General features: G+C 40.1%; 2 protein-coding genes across 4 annotated transcripts in view; both read right to left on the bottom strand.

Annotated features, from left to right (window-relative positions):
* The window catches only part of LOC108898520 (coilin), a 77,069-nt gene that overhangs the window by 11,376 nt on the left and 51,977 nt on the right, over positions 1 to 13,716 (bottom strand). The window lies entirely within an intron of this gene.
* The window catches only part of LOC108894784 (rab11 family-interacting protein 4A), a 54,471-nt gene continuing 43,507 nt past the window's right edge, over positions 2,753 to 13,716 (bottom strand). For all 3 annotated transcript variants that reach the window (XM_051073811.1, XM_018693388.2, XM_018693389.2), the window contains exons 4-15: positions 12,409 to 12,572; positions 12,119 to 12,280; positions 11,690 to 11,824; positions 11,155 to 11,190; positions 10,825 to 10,933; positions 10,033 to 10,136; positions 9,633 to 9,773; positions 9,071 to 9,152; positions 8,404 to 8,541; positions 8,182 to 8,328; positions 6,983 to 7,126; positions 2,753 to 6,887 (exon numbers count right to left, since the gene is read on the bottom strand). In XM_051073811.1, coding sequence (XP_050929768.1) covers positions 6,771 to 6,887; positions 6,983 to 7,126; positions 8,182 to 8,328; positions 8,404 to 8,541; positions 9,071 to 9,152; positions 9,633 to 9,773; positions 10,033 to 10,136; positions 10,825 to 10,933; positions 11,155 to 11,190; positions 11,690 to 11,824; positions 12,119 to 12,280; positions 12,409 to 12,572 — 1,479 coding nt within the window. In that variant the 3' untranslated portion in view covers positions 2,753 to 6,770. The remainder of the gene's footprint in view (positions 6,888 to 6,982; positions 7,127 to 8,181; positions 8,329 to 8,403; positions 8,542 to 9,070; positions 9,153 to 9,632; positions 9,774 to 10,032; positions 10,137 to 10,824; positions 10,934 to 11,154; positions 11,191 to 11,689; positions 11,825 to 12,118; positions 12,281 to 12,408; positions 12,573 to 13,716) is intronic.

Raw genomic sequence — 13,716 nt, forward strand, 5'->3', positions numbered from 1 at the left:
AAACCTAAGAAAATAAATGCAAGAGGACAACACCACAGAAAATGAAGAAAGCATCTTCACAACGTTGTAAATGCAATAAGAGAAACTGCTGCCAACTGAGAAACACACTGAACAATTTAACCCACTGAGCATATAAACACAAAATACTGACAAATACAGAGAGACTGCAAATGATACACAACAAAGCAAGTTTTCCATGCCCGCTAAAAACTGATGGAAACACTGGTAACTAGTACAAGGCTGACACTGGACATACAGCTTTGTGTAATGCTGGAATTGGGCAATCAGAATGTTACAACTGACATGAATGTAGCGGGCTAATTTTCTGTGAGGGCATGCTGCTGTCAACATCTTGTGGCATTTCTGCATTAGCAGTACAGTTGTGCTATCACATTTGTTTTTTTAAAGCTGAAATCTATTGAGCTCTCTCAGCCAGAGGGGTAGTTTTGCTGGTGATGCCAGCTGCTCCAAATCATAACAGAGTTCTGGAAGTAAACTAGGCTATGGAAAGTTTTGGGAAATTCAGCATCTCACTGTAAATAGCCAACATCTCCGTATACACAGTGATTTACTGCTGATACGACTTAGGATTCTAAGGTAGATAATATAAAAGTAGCCTGTGAGGTCGCGCATATTAAAATGAAGATAAATGTTAAAATATATAAATTAATGTGTGGGTGTTTTGTGTGTGCTGTGGAGATAATCTGCCGGCTCAGAGCGACCATGAATGAACCGCACAGTCTGGCATCACAAGAGGTCTTTCAAAGTCCTCCGCGGGGCGTCTTCCGCTACCGTTTCCTGTGGGACAGCCTGGTCGTGTTTACTTTGCGCTGCTCGCTAACAATATTGCAGGCCGCATGCATTAACTCCTGCATTCACTGCCTAAATAAATCCTTGTGTTTCACGATACTGGAGCTGATCTTGGTCTATGTATAGTATTATACACGGCTGTAACCAAAAGCAAACGCTGCTCTTCGGCGCTGCCTTGTTTTGTACAGGCTAGCCGTGCTCTGTTTGGCTGAGGCAGCCTGTGTTGTCTAATGTTAGCATTAGCTCGGTATGCTTGGCTGCTTTAATATACACGCTCCTTAACCTTTTGACGTATTTCCAGAACTTAGCAATGATATCGAGACAGGGACAATTCCTCCGAACCATTTATGTGGTATAATAGATAGACTGTGCAGGAGCTCATTATTACTAGCCACTTAGCTCAGTAGCTAGGAGTCAAACTAGGCCATGAGCCCCTCAGCATGACGATGGCTATGTTTGCAGGAAGCGAGCGAAGCGGTTCTATGACATAACTTGCAGCTTTAGAACACCCGGTGTTGCTATACTCAGTTAAAAACCATTTCTACAAGAGATAATTCGCTAAACCCTCGGTTAGTACAACGTTGCTCCATTAGCCGTTTGATACAGCTATTTTGTCAGCTGGGCTCGCTAGCTAACGGTGGTGGCAGCTGGCTTTCTTACTCCGGAGTCGTTGGGATCCTTTTTCCAGAACAATGAGAGCAGTGACCGAAGGACTCTGTCGATGTCACATAATTTACTCCGTTTCTATCTTGAAAGTCTCCATGTGTGCTGCCGGTGTTTGTTCTGGCGTACATCGTCGGTTATCGGATTCCTCGACTTTTTCTAGCTGAAAAGAAATAGGGCCGCTTTGTCGGGTTCTTCTTCCGAAAAGAAAAATATTTCTTCTGTGAAATGAGCATTTTGGTGGCGGACATATCGAAGCATGCAGGTCATTACTGCCGCCTACTGGGCTGGAGTGTGAGAACGAGAATGAATTTATGGATGGTTCCATCTTTCTCCCCTTGAAAACTGAGTTTGAAGTGTGAAACAAAGATAAGTAGTAGTAGCTTGTACAACAGACTACAACCTGAATAAAGTAATTAAGTATTTATTCATTGTAGTATTGCACATTTACTTAACACATTCTCTATCATTGCTGCAAAGCATGATTGATTAAATAATGTAAAGTTGTGTATGATCAGAATCAGACTTTATTGCCAAGTAAGTTTGCACATACAAGGAATTTGTCTTGGTATATTGGTGCTAAAGGACAGTTACAGTAACTATACATAATTAAAATGTAAAGTGTAGAGTGCAAGTGTTTGAAGGTAGCGGTGACTGTCTGTAGAGATGTGCGTTAATGTAATGCATAGATGTACGTTAATGTACCGTGTAGTGGGGGGTGGGGGATTATAGTCTATGTTTTTTAAATAATAGATATATAAATAAAATAAATACATGTATTGTTGTTGTTAAATACTGTATGTATGTAATCATATTATGCATATTCCCGTTGTGTTAAATCAACCTGCCCAAACTATGTGACAAACATAAAACTTAAGACTGAGCAGTTTAATTCCAGAAGATAACTCAGTGGTTTGGGGTGTTTGTATGCACCACCACCTCTGAGGAAACTTAAAGATAACAGTATGCATACACAAAGGAGGGTTGAAGAAAGGTCAGCACGGCCTTCAACAAGTTACTCCAGCCACGAATTTCATACACAAGTAGTAGCAACATAAAAGATAGATAAACACAATAAACTGGAAAACCACTGCAAGTTGTTGTGATTAAAGCACAAGGCAATCATCAAATGCTTCACTACTAAAGGAACACAGCTAATGAGAAAAAGGATTTCTGGGTCACTGTTCATTTATTAAGGTTTTTTTTCCTGCTAACTTTGTTACAGGTAATAGAGCCATGAATCTGTAAACTGTAAACAGAACAAATAACCAGGACCAACTTTATCATGCCAAAGCAAATGAATTTTATTTACACATCTAGTTTGTACAACATTGTCACCCATAGCTCCATGTGCAGTACACAAGTAAAAGAAATCTAAGAACACGTAAATTGTGACAGACTATTATTGTTTCACCATGTTTAACATTATTCCTGGTAAATACTTTGAATATGACACTTTCAGTGTGCTATGTGATTATAATAATCTACAACACATAGTTTGTTATTTTGTGTCAAATCTCTCAAAGAGATTTTGTGGTAAGCAGAATGACTTGCACATAAATAATAACTGGATTCTGTACATTTACAATGCATGACATCACAAATACTGTGTCAAAATAAAAATGTAAATATAAAAAAAGCTCACTTACAGTGACAACAATGGGCAAAATCCTTAAATAATATTTGTTCATACTTTGTATGCAAATGCACAAAATCTGTAAAAGAGCTAGCAAATAAAATATGAAAAAAATAACTCAGTGAACAGTTGGTGCAGTAGAGCAGAACTAGTTTCATTGTTACATCATATAGTGCTCAATATAACACAGCTCAACACTGCTCTCCTCACTGTGACACATTTTTTGTTGCGTTTGGCTAGCTGATGTAGGTCACAACAAGGGTGAAAAAATGTTGAAGTTAAATATATAGGTTAGGGTTAGTTAATTCAGTTGAAGTGAGACTTATTTACTACACTGGTGGAATAAAATTCACTCAGGTTTAGGCCAGTTTACAGAGGCCACTTCTTTTTATACAGCCTGTTCAAGAAAGGAACAGTGCACCTTCATTTCACTTCGCCATTTTGTATAAAAGGTAGGAACACAGAATGGGGGGCGTGGTTTTCTGGCACTAAGCTGGCAGTGGAGGTGGTCACAGAGCTGGATCGATGTCTGTGTAAAAAGGAGAGCAGACATCGATGCTGTTATGTTACACATCATGCCACCATCAAAATTACACACGGGGTGCCAGAGTTGTTTGGTTCAGCGTAAATGAGCAAAGTCAGCATAACGCTTCATAATGCGTCTTTTTAATGGCAATATAGCAGTATCTTTGTTTAAAGAGGCTATTGATGCAGAGGAATAAACTGAGTTTCTCTCTTTTAAGTCAGTAGATTACTTAGAGTAAGCAGGTGATTCTTTTCTGTAATACATATTTCTATTTTTCTAAAAACTATTTGGAAATTATTTTAATTACCATCAGTAAAATCTGATTTCTCACATTTTAGTGTTTTAATAGGCTAAGAAACAGTGAATGAACAGCTTGATTTAAGAACACCCTGTGGAGATTTTCAACACAAAAAGTTAGATTTACATTCAGTGTTCTCACTAAAACACACAGTGTGTATATCTGAGGTCTAATAAACATGTTGAATGCATTTCCTTGGCCATAAAACATCTGCAAAAACATTTCTCGTTAACATCCGTGTTTGCTTGCTGGACGAACTCTTCTTCACTGCCTTTGTTCCGTGTTTGTTGGCACATTACTGCCACCAACCATCAGCTGGCACAACAGTGTGAAACCGTCAGGATCTGAATTGTGAATGTGTTTATGGGCATATGTGAGACAAACTGAGACTCATTGTTTCCTTCTCTCCAGCTCCAGTTGTTGATCATTTCATAGTCAAACATCCACATTTGTTGCATTTGTATGAGAAATATAAGTGAGCCATCCAACACATTTGGCACATAATATTGGCTATTGGCACCTTTATTATGAGTTGAGTTCAGAAAACCTATTCTGCTTAAAGGCCACACTGAACTGTCCCTCCCTGGCTTAAATGACAGTTACTGACTTTAACATTTTGAATACTACTGAAAATTGATACGTTGTGGCACACAGCATATATTAATCATGTAGACATTCATTTGTGTTGAGACAGCCAAATTAAAGGGTTAGAGACACAATTAGTTGATCACAGCTAAATACAGTGAACTTGAGAGTAAGTCCTCTAAAAGGTGCTGTATGCATTTTCTAGATATATACAAATACTTCACACGACATTTGACTATTTCATAAATTTTCTGTCTGTTTAAGGACATAGTTCACTATCTACTGTGCTATAGCCGGAGATGCTGCTCAGAAACACTGGATGGAAGGATAAACTGCTGTTCATCAAGAAACAGCTCAAAAATATAGCTCCCCTAAAACTTTAAATTGTTTCAGCTTTTCAGTCAAATCCAAAGGCAAACTGTTCAGTTCCGTCATGGTTATGACAGTCTTAGCCTGGATAACGTTCTCTTAGCTTGAAAAAAAGAACCACCATGGAACCATCGGACGTTAAAGTTAAGTTAGCACTTAAGTTAGCAATTAGGGCTCAACTTATAACTTAATCATCTAGTGTTAATATTAGTAATGTTAAAAGAGTAGTCCCAGAGCTGAAATGAGCCGTGCAGGGCAGGGAGAGAATCCTGTGTTCACAAACATCAGAGCGTTAGCTGCTGTGTCAGCAACAGGTACTGAGAGATGAGTAGAATGTTTTGTTCAACGTGACTGTGACAGAAATAAGAAGAAAAACTTTAGCAGAGGAGAGCAGCAGCTTGGAAGTGACAGCTGGTTAACATGTAGTTTTTATGGGCCTCATTTCACTCTCAATTTCATAGTGGTTGTGTAAATGAGAACAGTTTTATTGGGAATAGAGCTGTATTAAAATACTGTACACTGATCAGCCATAACATTAAAACCATTGACAGGTGAAGTGAATAATATTGATCATCTCGTTACAATAAAATGTTCTGCTGACTTCTGGTTTTCATCTAGATGGTAATTTGACATGTACCTCCTGTGGTTGAAGCATTGTACTGTTGGAGGAGGCCCCTGCCATTGGGGAGTGCATTTGCCATTGGGGGGGGGGCTTGGTCTGCAACAATATTTAGTTGGTGGTACATGTCAAAGTAACATCGAGATAAACGCTACAACCCAAGGTTTCTCAGGAGAATATTGTATTATAACCAAATAATCAATGTTATTCTCTTCACCTGTCAGTGGTCACATTGTTATGGCTGATCAGTGTAGGAGAGAAGCAAACAGATAAAGGGCTGAAACCAGTTGACACCAGGCAGAGTGCAAAAGCTGATTAGCATATTATGTGGACCATACACACTTCAGCCATTTACTAGGTTCTGACCTAGTCTTGCTGAACTTTGGACAAAGTCAGGGTAACTGTCTCACTGTGTGTAATGGCAGAGTGGATTGAAAAATCTACTCAGCATTGCTAAACAATATCATGATTATGACAAACATGATGTTCATATGAGCACCATACTCAAGTGATTGTTAAGTCTACAAACTGATTTTCATACCACCATGAAATAAAAGAAACTAACAGCTGCCTGGAAGATGGCAACAAGACATTCAAAAATTCTATGACTGCTTTGGCAAATGGTTTGTAGTAAACATGCAAAACACTGGTATGTTTTATGTCCTGCACTCCTTATAACTGGCTTCTGTTTCAGTCTGGATCCCCAGTGACTGATCGCCCATTTGTAACAAATAATGGCAGAGCTCTGCATTAAACAATTGTTACTGTGTCTTCAAGACAGAAAGTGACCATCAAACTGCTTTTTCGTTCATTCCCAAGTCTTTCCCAGTCACTTGGCTTCAAAGATACAATGACAAAAGATTGGTGGCACATGTACGTCTGTAGTGACAGATTTCTTCATAAATAGTGCTAGTGGACAGGACTGCGTGTGTGCGTGTGTGTGTGTGTGTGCGCATATCAATAAAACCCTGTTTTTCATACTATTTAAGGTCAGAATTTTTTCAGCAATAGCCAGTGAATGTATTTACATTCTGTATTTACCTCTCTACAAAAATCATTTTAATTGTTGGTGGTGGGGTTCACCATCCCTGCGCTCAGTTCAAACTGACTTCCTTGACACAGCATGTAATCCAAGGATGCAGTTTGTAATTTGATCTCACTGATCTAAACCTCACGGTCACTCTATTCTGATGCTTTATCACTGTGTGTGTGTGTGTGTGTGTGTGTGTGTGTTGGGGGAGGGGGTGAGGTGGTGGTGTGCGGTTTAACTCTTGATCTCCAGAATAGAGGGGTTATGGTCGAGGATGGCCAGAATGATTTTGTCCATGTACTGTCTCAGACGCAGATTGATCTCCTCCTGCTCCTTCAAGGCATCTACCAGCTGAGAGAGACAGTGAGACAGAAGTGCATAAGGAGGGCAGCCATATAAAAAAAAAAAAAAGCAACATCACATTCAACCACCAGCAGTTGTCTAACCTCGTCTCTGGATGCGTTGTCAATCTCGGCTGCCAGGCACTGGGCCTTGGTATGACAGGAAAACAGGTTCTTAGCCTCATACAAACTCAGACTGAGAATCTGAGCATTCAGATCATCGTTCTGATCCCGCAGCTTATGATTCTCCTATGGAAGCAAACAGAGAACATTTCCTATCAGTGGGGATTCTAGATGAAACTTTCTTCAGTTGCGGTGGGGCTGTAACACATTCTGTGCAGTGCAGTGTAAAAAGGTTCTAATTTGAAAGCAAGGAAATATGTGACACTGACATATACACATGTATGTGACAACATTTTAAGCCCTCCCATCCAAATCATTCATCAAATGATTCACCCAGAAAATTTGTGTAATCAAAAATGTCTCCATCTCAAACTAACCAGAATACAATACGATGATGGTATGGGTTACTGAATGCCTAACTGTATATCTACAACACATTTAAACCTTCTTCCATCTTTATCATCAACTTGCAACATAGAAAATATCAATATCATCATCAGCTGATGTCATTTCACGCTACACAAACAGGACCAGGTGGAATGTCCTAAGAGTAGGCTGGCCTGTTTTATGTTTACGTCCCAGAATACACGCTATATATTTAGCTAAATCCCTTTAAAGGTGTGACATGCAGGATTTGTTGGTTGCTGTTTGTGAACACGCCATTCACAGCTGGCTCTCTCCTCTCCAGCTAGAGCGAGAGAGATTGACTGTTTCTGATTTGTGTCACAACAGTTACATTCTGAAGCACAAATAAACATTGCCACACCTCTACACAACCACACTGCTGCATTTTGAATGAGCACAGCCCAAGCTCAGCCCATAGATCCACAGTTTGTACATCCATGACACCAAGAAAGAGCAAGGACGGAGACAGCAATGCAACCTGGTCAATATGTTTCTATAGAGTCCCTAACACCCTCCACGCACCCTCAACCTTTAATGTTAAATTAAAGGTTGAGTGACACTGAGGACAAAATGCTAGACATGTAATAAATACCAGCCCCTAAGTGATACATGTGCTCAACAAACACTGGCCAATAATATCATCCATGTGAATAGAGCAGTCAGTCTCGGTGCAGTCCATGTGTATCTTGCACTGTTAGTGTGGACTTTGTGTTGAGAGGTTGGTGAGAAGTCTGAGTGTGTGTGCTGTGTGTGTGTGTGTGTGTGTGAGAGAGAACCTGTTTCAGTCTCTTGACTTCATGTTCCATTTCATTCTCCCTGGTCTTGGCGTTATACTCTGATAGCCCCTTCCCCTTCCCAGGATGTTCCATCTCCAGCTTAAACAGCTGCAGATACTCCAGCTCTCGGCGCAGATCATCAATCAGCTGCAGAGAGGAGATCAGATTAAATCAAACTCCTAAAATTTTCCATGTAACCGTCTGTTATCTAGAGCTCCTTACCTCCTGCATGGCCTCTTTTTCCTTCTGAAACTCATGCCGGTTATGCCAGAGCTTGTCCATTATCTTCCTGTACAGGTCTATCTCATCTTTCAGCCTCAGACTAGTGTCCTCCAGCTTGTCTGTCATCCTCTGCTTCTCCTACAGGGGAGAGAGAGAGCAGAAAACAATTCACTGTGCTTTCTCTTCTCATAAATAAGAACAAAAAAAACAAAAAAACAAATAAGATTAAGCCTGGGCTTTGCTTGAGACTAGAGAAAGACCAATATGGTTTTTTCAGGGCCGATATGATTATTAGTAGTCAAGGATAACCAATATTTGGAGCCGACATTCATTTGCAGTAAAAGTGAAAATATTGGCGTCAAAATTTTGAATAATACAAACTCCAACACTTAACTTAACCGCGGCTGCATCAGAGCCAAAATAACCCAGTTTTAAATTGATCTCTTATCAGCCGTCGGATATGCATCAAAATGCTGATAATCAGCCCAGCTAATAATCAGTCTATCCCTACTTAAGACATGTCTGATTGTCTTTGTTTTGTCTCATTTTTCAAGCAATGTTACATGGCATTCCCAAATCTCAGCAAATAACTTGGAATAATTGACAAAACGACAACAAATAAAACCCAGACTGTAATAAACTGCAATTATCAGTGAGCCACACTCACCTGGTCCAGTTTCTCTGTCTGAGACTTGAGTCTGCACACATTTAACTTCATCTCTCCATTTTCTTCTTCCAACAGCTGTAATCTGTATGTGTACATACACACACACACACACACACACACACACACACACAGCCCTTTGAAGGTGTGTACACTCCCAAGGTATAAAACTCAAACAGACTGTTTCATCAAAATACCACAAAAGATACATTAATTGTCCTGTAGATGAAACTACTCTCCTTTTTCACACTGTTCAGCAAACCAGTTAGCTAACTTTTTGGGGTTTGAGAGAAAAAAAACACTTGTTACTTGCCACAACCATAAGAAAAGAAGGAATCTGTTGCCTGAGAAATGTTACTACTTCTAGCTCTTAAAAATCCATTGTTGGACTCTGTGAAAAAATCATTTTGCAGATAAATACAAACACGAGAGGAAGAGACAGCAACATTTCTCAAAGCCAAACACCATTTAAGGCAAGTAACTGATGTATTTTTGTTTTTGACCTAGAGTCAGAACCAAAGCCAGCATTACTTTTCACTTCATGGTGTATTGCCGATTAGGTTACCTGTTACAGAGCAGGTCGATCTCTATGTTTCTGTCTCTGTCCATCTTGCTGTAAACCTCCCGATGTCTCTTGGTCTCCTCCTCCAGACTCTGATCTGCCCTCGCCTCTGCATCCTTCACCTGCTCCTCCAGCTCATGGACCCTGGGATGCAAACACAGGCACACAGTGTGAGGAAAAAAAAAATAAAATGGCACTACATGCAGTAAACACATGCTTTGTTTGTGTAGCAATGAACCCAGCATCAGTTTCGGTTAGATCGAATTGGCAGGTGCAACACCTAAAACATGAAACGTCATGTGATATTTTTGTAAGTGTAAAATTTACTATCCTTAAGCCACCTTAAAAAAAAAAAGAAGAAGAAGAAATAAAGAAAGGATTCAGTGTGTGTGTGTTTTCCTACCTGTGGACTAATTGTGTGTTTTCCTGTTTGAGTTTAGACTTGAGGTCACCGTTGGCCAGACTGTCACTTTCCAGCTCTGTCACCTTCTTCTCCAGATAACTGACCTGAGGGAGATAACCAGGCTGTTAGCTCAGCCTAAAGACATGCTGCTGGGTGGAGGCAGAAAAATGCAACATTTGTTTTTTACATTTTGTATCATAAAAATGTGGAATATGTGAGCCCCTGAACTGTCTGCTTTTCAGGAAACTATATCTGTGACAATGTACACACACACCTTCCCCCGAGAGGGCTTTTCATGGTCATCAGTTTACGTCAATTTATGCAGAGCCATTTAAGGGCTGACAACATAGACAGACTCAAATCAAAATGAACAATATGACACACTTTGTTTTTACATTTTCAAGATCACTAAACATGGTCAAGAACCCTGTCAGTAACAAAGTGATGTGGCAAATCCATGTTGAGAGTGAAGCCCTTTATTTCACACTGAACAGTGTGTTTAAGCAAAGTTACTAACCAGGAGCATGGCTTAATGGCCACATTAATTTTTCAAATGGACACCTCCAACATGATGCACTGCTAGAATACACTGTTGAGTTAAATATGGTTCAAGCAACATCACACACTGACTTCAGTTTACTCTGATGGTCTGATCAGTTTAAAGGAATAACTAGAGGATTTTGCTAAGCTAGCTGACTGTAGCTTCATATTCACCACATTGTACAGTTGAGAAACTGCATGATGGAATCCATTGTGTAATAAGAGCGAGTGATTTTTGGGTGCTGTTTGTACTTTCTCTGTGATGTCGAGGTCACAGGAGTCAATGCTGTCTGTGAACAGATCCTCTGTGCTGCTGCCCTGACTGGACCCAAACACACTGTGGTTGGCCTGGAACAGCTGACTGCAGGAGGAGAGGACACAGTGGAAACCAAAAGCATGGACATTATTACCCCACTCAACAAAATGATGATATACAGGATGTGTCAGCTTCACCGCTAAATGTTAAACCCATCACTGTGATTTGTTACAAATCATTAGCTGTTCCCCTCTCTCTGTGAAAATGCAGATTCACTATGGTAATTTTATTTTATCAGTCATTAGTGGGAAGGTCAGGTCACTCACCGTCCAAATGCTGTGCTGGAAATCTTTCTGTTAGGGCTGAAACAAGAGAAAAACTCTGAGTCAACAACTGAGAACAACTGTCACTACTTCAACAACAACCTCTGCTGTTGTTGCATTGTTGTTCTGTTAGTGTACTTGTGCTAGCTATGCCTAAAATGCTTGGGTCTGAGCCCATTATTACAAGTGCCAAAAATACTTAGGATTTGCTATGTATTTACAGTATTCTCTGTTACAGCATTGGAGCAATCTCACACACAGACACAAAAAAAACTTGCAACCAGTAAACCCACCAGACTTTGATATCAGTGTTTCCCCTACCATTGTCCACTACGCAATGTGACCCCCCACACAATCTGCTGACAGTGGTGAGCATGCAGACACAACACTAGCAGCTCTCCTGGAAACTGGCTAATTATTATTAATTGTTAATTATTATCAGCAAACTGTTAACAGTGCAGAAACATTTTCAGATGTACAGAACAAAATATGTGTATGTATGTGAGTGTGTGTCCATGCATGTGTGTGTGCGTTCTACCTGTTGGCCTTGAGGTTTCGAAGTCGAGCCTCCAGGTCATTGAGTAGATTCACTTTCTTGCAGCACTGAGAACAGTAGATGTCCAGCAGTTCACTGTTATACAGCTGCCGCATCTTCTGAGGAGTCTGCCCAGCACTGAAATTACAAAGAATATGATTATATCTATCTATATATATGTAGAAGCAGCTGTGCAGTTTTTCCGATTCCTCTGTCCATTGCACTGTGGGTAAAAATATGTTAAATCACTAGCAAACTCTGGCTGTTAGTGAAAGAACTCCTTACTCAAAACCTGCTTTTAATTCACACATAGAATCAAACAGGGACACAGCTCTCACCATTAATGTTATTAGTACTGCCTGTACTTTTTCCTCTATGACAAGCTAAAATGTCTTTCACTAAAAAGTGTGTGTATCAAGTCTGACCACCAACCTAGAGGGGAGCGAGGAACCCAGGTCTGAGAAGCCATTTGTTCGGTTGTCATCCTCAGGGCAGGGACTGCTGGGAATGAAATCCACATCTTCCCCTTCACCATAGTCCTCAAACTGCTCCTCCCCGGAGATGACGGAAGCAGATGCTGAGCAAGTGAGGTGGCTAGGGTTGCATTTGAAGTACAATAAACAATGAACCATGAGTGTATAAAGTGCTTTAATTGTCACATAAAATTGAACACCCCAACTCACATATATGACGGCTCTTTCTCACATATTGTTGTGACTGACCTGTCTTTCCTTGTTGGGTCCAAAAAGTCAGAGCCGTTGGTGTTTTCAGTGCTGCTGTCCATGTCACACTCCCCGTCAGCCCCACAACCCTCACTGTACACTCTGCACTCTGGATAGGACCGAGTACACATGATAATCGGAGCTCCCAGCCTGGCCTCACCGTCCTACACAAACAGAGAAAATTAAGCATCAGTATGTCAACAATGTGCACATACTACCTTGATCAGTATTATGTGTGTGTAATTCAATACCAAGACAAAGCATTCTAAAAGATATCTGTCAGAACCAGCATTCACAATACACTGTGTGTCTGTGTTTGTCCATTCATGGGATGGCGGTTGCAAACAAAAAGAACAACATAGCTGATAGGCCCATCTACAATGGCAAGAGAAAATAGATGAATCCTTTAGAATACCTGGTTTCCTGCATTAATTGGTCCTAAAATGTGATATAATCTTAATCTAAGTCACAAATACAGATAAACACAATGTGCTTTCATTAACAGCACATAAACAATGTTTCATGTCTTTTTTGAACACCTTTCACATTCACAGTGCTGGCAGGAAAATTAAATGAACCCTTAGATTTAATAACAGTTCAAATTCCCTTTGGCAACATTAACCCCAAACAAGCTCTTCCAGTCAAAATGTTTGAGTATTTTTTTTTATAAAGCTATAACCCAGCTTAGGGGGTTCACATATTTTTTCCAACCTACACTGTGAATGCTTGAATTCTGTTTTCAGTATGGACAAGAGCAGACGATCACTTGTGAGTTATCATTTGTAACTTAGACGAAGCTCTGACAATATTTTAAGACATAAACACAGGTAATTCAGAAGGGTTCACTCACTTTTCTTGTCCTTGTAGCTTAGTTATTTAAAATTCAAAAGGTAAGCTCATTCCATGGTCAGATATTTCTTATAACAATCACTGCAGCATTAGAAATGTTAATCTATTTTCCAAGACATCCCCCAAATTTTGCTGTTTCTGATGGAGCTCAGGTCTCGCTCTTGTAATTGCCAATGGGGATGTGGGGATGTGGGGATGTAGCATGCCCCAGATCAGTGTGTTTTTAATAATGCATGTTCCTGTCTGGCTTTAACTGGAGTGCCATGGCAAGTGACACACCTTGTCTCACTCTTACACACGCACATGTTCACGCATGCACACACACACACACACACACACACAGTTAATTGTAAGTCACCATCTCAGACAGAAGCTTGTCAGAGATATTTGATTTTTCAAGCAGCCCCAATCATCAAAACCAACTAAGTACAGTGCTAACACAGTCATGCACACTGTAAG

Source organism: Lates calcarifer, linkage group LG11 (assembly GCF_001640805.2).
Source record: "Lates calcarifer isolate ASB-BC8 linkage group LG11, TLL_Latcal_v3, whole genome shotgun sequence".
NCBI classification, from domain to species: Eukaryota; Metazoa; Chordata; class Actinopteri; family Centropomidae; genus Lates; species Lates calcarifer.